This window comes from Meriones unguiculatus, chromosome 1 (assembly GCF_030254825.1).
Source record: "Meriones unguiculatus strain TT.TT164.6M chromosome 1, Bangor_MerUng_6.1, whole genome shotgun sequence".
Classification (NCBI taxonomy): Eukaryota; Metazoa; Chordata; class Mammalia; order Rodentia; family Muridae; genus Meriones; species Meriones unguiculatus.
This window is the reverse complement of record NC_083349.1, coordinates 161,548,069-161,560,609: the sequence shown is the minus strand read 5'-3', so window position 1 is coordinate 161,560,609 and position 12,541 is coordinate 161,548,069. Positions and strand designations below refer to the sequence as shown.

General features: G+C 43.6%; 1 protein-coding gene across 1 annotated transcript in view; it reads right to left on the bottom strand.

The window, feature by feature from the left end:
- Bmper (BMP binding endothelial regulator) overlaps positions 1 to 12,541 on the bottom strand; it is a 236,489-nt gene that overhangs the window by 164,891 nt on the left and 59,057 nt on the right. The window contains exons 4-6 of the mRNA XM_060371035.1: positions 12,354 to 12,436; positions 10,319 to 10,409; positions 6,569 to 6,651 (exon numbers count right to left, since the gene is read on the bottom strand). Coding sequence (XP_060227018.1) covers positions 6,569 to 6,651; positions 10,319 to 10,409; positions 12,354 to 12,436 — 257 coding nt within the window. The remainder of the gene's footprint in view (positions 1 to 6,568; positions 6,652 to 10,318; positions 10,410 to 12,353; positions 12,437 to 12,541) is intronic.

Sequence of the window (12,541 nt, the reverse complement as noted above, 5' to 3'; positions counted from 1 at the left end):
CCGAGTGGACAAAACAGCATATCTTATGGAATGCCGAGTAGGAGAGGGAAGCCACAGGAACTCCATCTTCTTTGTTCTCGACAAATAACCTTCTTCCGAATTTCATTCTCCCTGGGAGACACGTTTTGTAATACGTCAAGTGCAAGTGAGAGCAAAGGTGTTTATGGACTTGAGGGCTGCTAGTGCCAATAAAGCAGAGCTCCTCCATCACAGACAGCCCATTAACAACCCATGTTTATTGGTAAAAATGTTCTGAATTTAGCACGCCTTTGTCAGCAAAAGCAATTGATCTTGGCCAGTTAATTTGGCTGGCTTTATAGCCTGGGGCCTTACCACATTATGAAGAGGGTCCTACAACACTGTGGGCCCACCTCTTCTTGTCAGCAGTTTCCAAGGACCCTGAGCCTATAGAGCACCCGAAGACTGTTTAAAAAATAAACATAAAATAAAAACATAAACATTTTCCATTGGTACCTTCACCTTCAGTCTTACAATCTTCTTAAGATGGGTTTTAGAGAGAGATGCCTGGGCCAGCTGCCACAACATTCCAGACATTTGACTAAGCAATTATGTGTTAGATAGGCAGGATAAACAGACCGATAGAGATACACAGATACATGAGCAGAAACATAAATACATGAATGAGATGTAGATGCATAGATAAATAGGCACACAGATGATAGATGATTGGAAAATAATAGCTAATAGATAAGAATGATAAATAAAAGATAGATAGATAGATGATAGATAGATAGATAGATAGATAGATAGATAGATAGATAGATAGATAGACAGGCAAGTAATAGAACCTCAATCTCAAACCAAAGGAAGTATATGCTTTAACAAATGTTCAACATGCTTCAGACTCAGGAAACAATCAGTGCTGTGTTTTAAAACTAACACAGTACTTATATCAAACACATCTTATAAGAAACATGCTCTAATATGACCCAGACAAATGTATGAAACAGCTAAGGGAATGCAAATCATCACTCCCCTGATTAGCATCAGGACTCTAAATGCGATACTTTTAGCTCTTATTTATAAAGTGTAAATGGGGCTGATATAGTTTAATGGGTGGTGATAAAGCCCTGAATTTCCTAAGTGAGTCATGATGATATTCACACCTAAAAATGTTGGACTCTTTGCTTCTGGAATGGGTAGGAGTAAAGGGTTGTGGAGTCCTCTGCAGATATCATCAAAGGCTAGCATGTTCTCAGCTGTCTGGAATGCCATGCATACTGTCCTGACTAAACCAGGATATAAAGTCATATGCAAAGCATTTGTTTCATTAGCTAAGGCATCCATCTCAGGCAGATAAAGTGCTGTTCTGGTGGTCTGCCTCTGTCACCACATCACAAAATCACAGCTACACAGATTTTTTTAAAACTGAAGAATGTAAAGAGGGGAACTGGATTTAACATGCAAGCCACACAGCAATGACAACATTTTACTTGAAAGAAGAGGCAATCCCATCACCCATCAGCCAGAAAATATATAAGGGGTATCTCCCACACACTCAATTCCAGAGCAAGCAGCAAGCAAAGGGTAATGGGACAATGAACTACGGTGATTATCTCAGGCAAAAGTGGGTTGGATAGCCTGAAAGAGCTGGCTTGTCACAGTACGAAAGAGAAAACATTGCTTTCTCTTAGCATACTACATGAAAACAGACCAGAAAAGGAAGAGAAGAATACACACGGCATTCTTGAATACACACGTACATTGATGGCATGCCTTCTGCTACAACTAACACAGAGAGCAAGAAAATAACACAATAACTGAGATACCCTGAGCCAAGGACCTTACTGGACATACTAGGAGGTTGGGGGCATAGAAAGGAGAAACCGGGAGAAACAGACAGACAAAGTGAGGCAAAGGGAAGGAAGGAGGACAGATAATACTAGCAAGTTAGAGCCATAGCATCTCAGGAATATAAATGAGGAAACCCTGTCACTTCTTGGGAAACATCAGGTGCACGGAAGAGTGGACTAATGTAGTTATGACCAAAGTGGAAAGCTTAAACACTCTCCAAAGGAACAAAGGGAATTGTGGACAAGAATAGCAGATGGGTAAGGAACTAGAGACATGAAAGAGAATGACTCTTCTGAACATGTATGTATGTATGTATGTGTGTGTGTATATATATATGTGTGTATGTATGTATATGTCTGGTATGTGTAGACACATATGTACATATATGCAAAGTAGTACGAGTTTTGGTTTATTTTAAAAACTCAGTTGTGTTACGTAAACATGGTTTTGTTTTAATCCCAGGTGTGGAATATGGAGTTGCTTCAGGTTTTCCACAGCAGCAGACTATTTGCCTCATGCAGGCTCTGAGAGGAGCATGATCTTTGCCAGCTGCCGACAGTTTAATTCTGGCGACTCTGAGAGGAAATAGATGCCAAAATCCAGAAGGATGGGGGCGCTTGAAGGAAAAAGGTGGCTGCTGCTTCACCCCTGCTGCTCCTGGTTGCTGTTGTTGTGGTTTGATGAGAAGAAGTTGGAGATATCCTGACAAGAGGAAGATTGGACTTGGCCCCCCATGGAACCCCATGACCCTAACCAGCAGAAAGCAGCCTAAAAAGAAATACATACCTTCTCCCCACTAACCTTCTTTTTCTCTTACCTGGTATTGGAGTGTTTGAAGGGTGGTAGATGTAAGAACCAAATAAAACAGGTTAAAAAATAAATGCCTACAGACACAAGCATGCTAGCATGTCCATGTTGGTAAACATAGGATCACATATATGCATACACATCTCTGTTGTTGATAACTCTGGATGCCTCGCTATCCTCATCCACTTAAACTTGTCACCTAAGCTCAGTCAGTCTCCTAACATTAACACCTGTGTTTCTTCCTCTTTGCCTAAAGGCACTTGACCATCTCGCTGGCAGCTAGAAATATTAGCCAACTGATACCCTTCCAGAGACAATTCTCAATCAGTCACTGATGGGACAGCTCAACCCCCAGCCCTCAGGGAGAAAAATTCTGAGGCATGAAATTTACACAGGCTCCGAGAGGTTCCTAGGCAAGACTAATATCTACCTTCAGTGGTGGTTCATTGAGGTCTTGGTTCATTTGAGTTCCTGTAAAAAATAATTCCTCAGATTCGGTCATTTATAAAGAACAGAAACTTAGTTCTCACAGTTCTGAATGTTAGAAACTTTCAGAACAAGGCACCCAGCTTGGGTGGTAGGAGACACGAGACACTCTCTGTTCCCACGATAGTACCTATAGCTGCATCCCCCGGAGGAGGGGAATGTTGTGAGCCTACACAGCACAAGAGTGGGAAGTTGGTAAAGGAAGTCGGATCCTCCCCTCCTTAACACTAGGAGCAGATCTCTCTTCACCTAACTAACTCAAGTCCCAAAATGTAACACTACCACAATGGAGACTAATTTTAGACACATATTCAGTGGGGTGGGGAGAAGTTTTCAGGTTCTAGCACTTGGCCTTGAACCCTCAACTGGATACCACTCTTCCCTACCTCATCTCCCACATAAACTCACAAACTCCCCACATTAAGTTGTTTGCCTCAGGGTCTGTTTCCAGGGGAATCCAAATTTAGATATGTAAATGTGTTTGCATATTAGGGTTTATAGTCATGTTTATATACATTTGCATAGCTATTTGTATAGCCGTGTATGTATATATAAACCAACAGACTCATAAATACAGACTGTGTGGGCAGAACTACGTATTTACATCGATACAGTTGTCCCTCCTCATCCATACACAACCGTGGATCCAAACACTCACAGAAAATTCAAGGATGTTTGGGAAACTGTCTATACTAACTATATGATGTTTTTGTCATTATTCCCAAAATAAAAGCAAATAATATTTATTTACACTATTACGACATAATATAATAAAATTTACGTATTATTTACATTGTTATAGGCCTTCTAAGTAACCTAATGATAACCTCAAGTGTACGGAAGGATGTGCATGTTACATGTGATCGCCATTCGATTTCACAGATTTACATAAAGGACTTAAACATCTGATTTGGGTATTCACACGAGATCTGAAACCAATCTCTAACAGATTCTGAAATGAAAATAATAGATACATGATCGAATACGTAAGTATGCTTGCATAGGTCAATATGCAGCATTCGCACTTTGCTTTTTGTTAAACACGGGATCCTCCTCCGTGGTAGACGCCTGCAGACCGATGCTCTGGATGCTCCGCTTTCACCCCTTCCCCAGCTTCTACCCCTCCCTGCCCCTTGAACCTCTTCAGTCACATGTTCGGTCTCTCGGTGGTGCTGGTTAAAATCCGTCTGTTTCTACCCTCTCATTCAGGAAGAGTTCACCTCCCTACTTTTGCACACCTTACACATCAGCATTCCCAAACCAGGGCAAGCAACAGAGACAGACCACAGGTTCAGAACATTATACTCACAAGCACATATCTCCATGACCACCCTACTCGAGACAGGGCCACTAGCCCCCCAGACATCACTTTGTCTTTCATTTTTAAAAGTAAACTACATCCAAAAGTAGCAGAAGAGAATGGTTTAAAGCCATGCCATTTTAATAATGAGCTACGAGAACTAAAGCTCATACCTCAAACTTTTATATTCATGAAAAAAATAAAAAATAAACTGTGCTATGAGCATCCCCCCGTAACCACGACACACCCTGTCCCCATGTGTGGGTCTGTCCTCTCTCCCATTTATTTTAATAGCCTAAAGACTAGCAAAGAGTAACATAACCTAAGCCATTAGCTGCCCTTTAAGTGATTAGGGCAGCAACAAGGAGAAGTAGAAAATAGTGAGGACTACCTGAGCACAGGAAACTGGCTTAACATGGAGGAAGGGATATCAGATTACAGGTCTGGGGAAAAACATCTAAGCAACAAAGCTTGGGAAATGTCTTTAAATTTTAGCTTTTCTCAACTGGAAATGAAAACAGGACATCCAGAGGCCTGAACTTGGCCTTGAGTGTGTTTCATTCTGCACACACTGAACTTAAAAACACATGAAATCCACATGTTTTGATATATTTCAATCTGTAACCCCTGTGCACATAAACTCATTTCCAGTCCCAGTTCTGGAAACTCCTGACTGACATCGTTGGTAAAATGACAGGGATTTCTCATCCTTCTTGGCACCTGCCAAGTTTCTTCCCTATGGAGTGTTTGGCTGTCTGACTTTGGCACACCTTTTGCAGAAGGACAGTTTGTTGATGCACACATTTTTAATTTCCTATTGAAATCTGCCTTGCTTTTTTTTTTAACTCAACCTACTCCCAAAAGATTGACATTGGAAAAAAAAGAAAGAAAGAAAATATTACATACTCCAAAATGGAAGAAAAAAAAACTGAAATGGGCAATTTTTAACAAAAAAAAGTAGAAATCACTAACATAAAAAAAGTAAAATAAAGCTATTTACCAATAGTAAGACAGAAGCAGTATGAAAATGTACAAGCTCGTGTTTGTTTTCCTTAGTAACTTGCTCTTGTGTTTGCAGTGTGCTGCACAAACCCTGTGTTGTTTTATATCTGGATATATGCTTCCCTCTTCTTCCCTGGCTCCCTCCTCGCTCTCTTTCTTTCTTCTGCCTTCAGACAAACACCATCACGTGATCCTGGTCATGCTGACTCTAATCTAAACCTGAGTTTGAATGAGTGTGTGTTGCAGAAGGAAGCTAATAGGAAAATCGTATGGAGAGCTATAAGTTCTGGGGCTCCGCGCACCTCTGCTTAGTAAGATGAGGGTGACAGAGTCCCTTGTGGATTTCTTTTTACTATCCCAAGATGCATCTATGTCACACGTGACTCGGGAAGTATACGCTCTTTATCACTCAGTATATGTCTTACTAACTCCTACTGTAAATAATAGAGCAACTGCTGAACATCGCTCCCCCCATCACCACAATCACCACTGGTTTTAATTCTGATTCAAAATACCTTCATTTTAAAACTCCCCATAAAATCACAGTGCAGGCCAAGCTCTTTTTCTCATTCTTAAGCATGCTTGGATGCCTCACTAATTTCTACTCTGCTCCCGAATCTGTTACTTATGAGCAATTTCCACATGCCAATTCCTTACAACCATAGGTGACCAGCCCTCACCTCACCCCACAGAGCACTTTGAGACTAGCTGTTGTTCTCATCTTCCAGTCTCCACCTGGCTGCACACAGCAAGAAGGCCCTCTGCTCCATGAAATGGAAGACCCAGGATCTTCCCCAAAGGGGTTAGGAGGAGAACTCCTCCACTTGAGGGGACCATGGGTCTTAATGAAAAGCCAGTTTGCTCTCTGGAAGACACAGGGTAAGTGACCGGTTACACAGTTGAGGATCTAGTAGGTCAAGACCAGGCTCCTGAACATTCTGGAACGGTTGCCTGAAAACGTGTTCGTTGCACTGAACCCTATCCCAGAAGGTCGACATCACCAAAGCTGTGAAGCTTGCCTGACATGGAATTGGTTTCCCCGTGGTTCTGCTTCATGAGGGCCTAATGGGGAAAGAGTAGGAGCAAGGAGGCTTCTCTCAGTGAATAAGAGAAGCGCTAACCCTAAGGATCACTTGAGTGACCTCTAGCTGTACTTACAACACAAGAACACTTGATACATTTGTTTCCTTCTGGCTGAAATTCTTCTCCTTCTCGGTACTGCACGCCTTCAAACACACAGCCTGTAAAACAAAGAGCTGGAATTAGGACAAAGACTTAGTTCAGTTTGGCATGGTCCTTTCACCCTCTGATTACCATCTCCCACCTGTACCTCTACCTCTTCCCAGTACAAATCCTCTTTGATTACAATATTATGCATAATTAGATAGGGTAAAATGCTACAATACAGATGATTGGCATGTTGGCACAGGTCCAGAACCCCTGAAGATGATAGAAAACAAATGACAGTGGAACTCCAGTCCGTCCACGGGCAGCAGATGTACTACGATGAGTCACGCGGTGAGATTCCGGAGCTGCAGACGCATTGCGCTGGCCGTAGCCAGGAGGACCAAGTCCAGAGAGGTCAGAAGAGGCCAAAGCAAGGCCAAGGGAGGGAAGCTTGAGATGACAAAGAGCAGATGCCTCTGTGGGCAGCCACTTGAGTACCAGGAATTACACGGCCTATCCCTGGCCCAGTACTCCCTTCATGTTCCCACATCCCCTTCCAGTAATGCAGAAAAGAAGCTCTGTCTCTCGTCTGTCCCACCGATAAGACAACACAGCAGGTACCTGAGTTCTGACACACCTGATGCCCTATACAAAGAGTCATGGGCAAAGGCAATAACAGGCAGGGACAAGACTGAATGCACCTCATGGTTTTCTGTCCCACTCTGCGTGTGCTAACGGGCTGTAGCCACTGCCAGGTTTATCTCCTAAAGTTCTCACACCTCCGGGAAGTGTTTCCCATTCAACAAGATGCTCAGGGAAGCACGTGCTATAAATGACCTGAGACACAGGCTGCCAAACAACTTTGTCACGCCAACCGTAGAAGAACTGTCAATGAATGTCAAAACCACTTCCCTCGGGACTGTCCTCACAAAGCCGGGGCAGCTGAGGTTACACTACACAGTACACAATGTTAGAAGTATACCCCTGTGGGTAGGCTTTTGTGAAGGACAGAGAAGTCCACAAGACAATGTCAGGAGAAATCACCAAATGCCTAAAGCAACCGGTTCCTGACGAAGGAGAATGAACATTCCCCTGGCTGACCTGGCTCCTGGTCCTATCCACCTTCAAGTAAATTGTGACTCTTTGCTCAACAGAGAGATGTGAAGACAAGTGCTGAATCTAAAATACAATCACCAAGTAAATACAAATTAAAATGGCCACCCAAGCGTGAGATCTTTTCTATCGCTATACCCATAACTGGCAACTCTCTGCCTCCTCACTCTTCCGGATGATGCTGAAAATCTTGGTAGCACGGCCTTCCCAGTTGCTGCGTCTCCGCACTGTTTGTAATGACAGATGTTTAATAGCCTATTTCCAAAGGACGCTTTCAACAGTGTCTTCTTCACTCTTTTCCCATGTTTACACCCCTGACTGTCATATGTCTTGCCACAACAACCTATTTTTGACAACTTAGACAACAGAATTTAAAATGAAAATTTGATTTCCATCACGACCACCACCCTTGAGCAATACGCAGACTACAGTGAAAGAGCAGACAACCAAAAAATGCCCTGAAATTCATTTCTGGAGGAAACTGCTCACTTGTTTGTCGTTACACAGAATGCCAGTCTGATCAATGGCAGATGCCAGTCCTTCTGAATTACCAGGGTAAATACCCCAAGGCTTTCCTTGACTGTCCATATCTACACTCGGCTAGGGCTTCCCTCCAAGGCAAGGGGTGAGACATTCTGGAGAGAGCTTCTTCTGAATCTTCCAATTTGCATCTCAACTGTGGCTGTTGGAATTCAGGGGAGGGAGCTGAGCTGAGAGCCAATCTCATCCTTGGGTCTCACAGCCTGTTCAGTTCTCAGGGCTGGTGTGTGGTACTAGCACGCTCATTTTCACATTTTTGCCTTCCAGAGCATCAGAAGCTAAATAGAACACTTTTCCTGGTATTGACAGATATGTAGTGTGATCTGATGGCGAGGAAGGAGAAGGAATCTGATTCCAGGTCCATGCATGGGCCTTGGTAAGCACTCGTTGTCACGGGGTCTGATTTCCGGCTGTCCTGTAGACAACACATTGTACATGCTTGGATGGCTGAGAGGAGTTAACTCTGCAATGTGCACAGGGTGGAGCTCAGCTCTCTCCTTCCTGAGAACTCAGCCAGTCAGCCCAGTGACAGCAGCAAATGCTCCAACAGGAAAACCTCAGCTCTGAAATAAGTTCACCCTGCTGTCTACATGCCTCTGTTTCAAAGGCAGCCTAAAACCAGAACTATCTCTCAAGCAACAGGGCTTTATGTATAGTGAAAGGTGTTACTATTTCAAGGGTCTCTTTATACTACCCTTACAGCACATTGCTTTTAGAGGACTCCTGTGGCTGAGAGGGGGGACTCTGAATTGATCCTGCACTGATAAGTCAACTGTCTACTCAAAAGAAGTGACTATTAATTTAGAAGCCATTGTAAGGTTTAAATCTACACAGTGAAAAATACTTGTTCTGTTATCAGTCTTGAGCTTTACTGCATAAAGAAACTACGTGGGCCCAACCACTAGCCTACCCCTGCGACTGCCTGGAAGATTCAAATAAAATTGGTGAGGATGCAGCCAAGGCAATAACATTTAGTTTTCCATGTCCAGTCTGAAGAACTGACAAAAATTAAGCTCCTGTGGGTGTCAGGGGACATCCTACCACTGTTTAAATTATCTAGCACACCTAGAAAGAAAAGTATTCAAACAAACCACTGATTGTTACAAAGCACTCGGCGTATGAAACTGATTTGCTTTTAACCAGTTTTTTTTTCCACCTATGTAAACTGAGAAAATACCAGTTTCACAGAAATCCTGGAGTGAAAGCTGAATAAAGGTCTCTCAGGGCACGAAGAAAGCTAGAAGCAAGGGGAAATGCCTGTAGGTTTCAATGGGACTGATGTGTAGAAGAAGGACCCTCTCTACAGAACACCCCACAAGGGGCTGTGCCTGTCCTTTGCATACTACCCCATAAAGCAAAGAGCGGTAGTTGTTGAGTATCATCACCAGTGAGAAACGGGCTCAGAGAAAACACAAAACACCTGTCTGAGACTATCGGCCACAGGCTTAAGAGATCAGGAGAAACATCTCTCACCTCAAAATCCCCAGGCTCTCATGAGGAAGCAAGAGAAGACCCGGGAAACCCCCCCTCCCCACCACCACCACCACAGGCTTCTCTGCTGTCAGCTCAGCAGAAGGACAGCAGGCCCAGCTTGTTAAACCATACTGAAAACTGAAACCAACAAAACTCCAAACTGCAGTCATGTGGGACACAGTGCTACACTTTCAGAAAACATCTGGTCACCTCATCATCATGACACACTCCGGCCCAGGTATTGCAATAGGAAGAAGGAAAAAAATAAAAAAGGGAAGAAAGAAAAAAAAAAGAAAGAAAAGAAAAACTGCTGAATGCAAGGAAAGCCATCGTCCTTCCTTCCAAAATAAGCACTACCTGTGGCCTTGGTGAAAAGCAGGCCTCTGAGTGTGGGGGTTCCACAAGCCAAGACCTACAGCACATAATTCCATTCATGCTGGGCACACAAGAGCCCAACAGATATTGCTACTCAAAGGAGCTCCCTCTCCAAGCTCATTTCGTGCATGAATGTATGCGGGGGGGGGGGGGGATGATGTAGTCTTGACAGAACACAGCGATTTCGACAGCTTTGTGCTGTACCAGGAAGCCAAGTGGCTTCCCTTCCTGGAGCATTACCTGGACAAGTAGGGCAGCAGGCTCCTGGATGCTCGGAGGGATTTTTACAATGAACAACACAGCGTATCGCTGACTCTGTGACAACACCCTCCTGAAAAACAGAATTCCAGAAGCAGGTCAGCCCAGAATTACCACTTGTTTTACACCTTTAAGGAAGTCGTCAAGACATGGGACAAATCCAAGCTCCCAAAGTACAAAGTTGGCTGTTGGGCTTGGAAGGCACTGACATAATGAGGCGAGTTTCAGCTCAACAGAACGGAGGCTTTGGAGCTCGATTTACGTGTTCTGTTACCTGTTACTTGCCCTATCCTTAGACTTTGGCTTTGGTCCTGTGCTTTTTCCTTTAAATCTATTTATGAAGACCTCCTTGCTGACGGTGAACATCAGACAGCCTGGCTGGACATTCAGAACAGTTTTAAGTTGTCAGTAATAGCTGTGTTTCCTAACACCGCTACTATGCTGCCAGCCGCTAACTACAAACACAGAGGAGGCTCAGAATGCCTAGACTTGCGTTCAGAAAAAGAACAAGTCCAGGAAAATTCTTACCACCTTCTAGGGAAACAGCCCCCAGCTCTACAATCTTGTAAGTGCCACTTGGACTCAGGTAGAAACTGAGACTCGGTTTTCTCCAGCAGATAATGAAAAGATTAGAGGAAATTATTTCTAAGTTCATATCAAGTATGTCAAAACAAGGTGTAAGTTCGAATGATAAAGTCAGAAGAGACAATAGTAAATTGATCTGGGCACTACGGTGCATCTAACTGACAATTAAAGCTTTTGGGTTTTGATCATATAGTTTTTTTTTGAAATGGGGTCTCAAGTATCCCAAGCTGGTCTTGAAATGACAGAGGATAACCTTGAACTTCTGATCCTCCTGCCTCCACCTCCTAGGAGCTCGCGTCACAGGTACACACAAGTTTCAGGGGAAACAGTTTTTTAAAATTAATTCTCAAGGTCAGTGTTTGTTGAGTTGCTTCTATATTCTCCAGGCACTGTATCTAAGGGAATTAATTCATCTTCTTATCAGTGTGATTTGGGTTTGAGAGTAGCACAGATGGAAGGTAGATGCTGACAGTCTCACAACAGCCTTATAGCATCCAACTTAACAAGGGACATTGTATTCTAATTGTTCTCATATCGTGCCTGGCTTGAGAGTGCCACTACTGTAATCTATTGCAGCATTTATCACATTTGGAGGAGGGATCTCCAAATACCAGCCATAGACATTAAAACGTACTCTTCAAGCTCTATAGCTGAAGCAATGCTGTGAGCTAGGGTTAATCTTCTTCAGGAGCTGCCACCCAAACGGAGACCTCGCGGTAATTCTCAGCATGAGTTTCTCCTATGTGAGCTCCAGATTTTTCTCTTCTAGTTAAGAAATTTGAAGTGTGTGAAAATGTAAATTTTTCATCATCAGAAGGTTTTGGCACAGAATATAAGAAAATACGTAGAATTCTACGCAAATGGAAACAGACCAGATCATTAGGCCTGTTGTCACCTGTCTGGTACCTACCTGTACCTACTGCATGCCAGCATCTGCTAGAAGCATTTTAATGACTCTCTCTCTCTCTCTCTCTCTCTCTCTCTCTCTCTCTCTCTCTCTCTCTCTCTCTGCTTAGCACCTCCCAGATAGCTCCAGTCCCTTTGTACTGAGGTGAGGACAGCATACTGACTCCTGTCACTGACTTTGTCCCCTGGAGAGAGTCTGTGATTTGGCTTACTCCGCAGCAACAGGCAGTGACTAAAGGGTGCAGGGAAGGTCCTTGTCTTCATCCTTCCAAGAGGTCTCATTCCCAAGGAAGGAAGTGGGACGCAGGAGCAGGAAGATATCTGCTGCAGGCGCATCCCAGACGTGTGCTTTCCTGCTTGCTGAATGAAGGACGTCATGGGGTGGAAGTGCAGAGAAGGCTAATGTCACAGCAAGGACATAAAAGCATAGAGTTGTCCCCTGCATCTCTCTTGCTGGTATTTTAGGGACTCACTCTGTTTTGTCTGAAAGCGGCAGTTGAGGAGGAGTAAAGCAGTTGGATTTTACCTGGCACTGTCGCAAGACACATGGCTCAGCCGGGCTTTGCCATTTGAAGGAGCTGTTATAGGTTCTTCCTTCATGGGTACAGCCTAGACAGGAAGAGATAAGACCAAGAATGAATGTGGCTACTTTCTCTTTGGAGCAGAAGTCATACATTTCATGTAAGCCAAGGCTAGCTCCTTGGCAATGTTTTC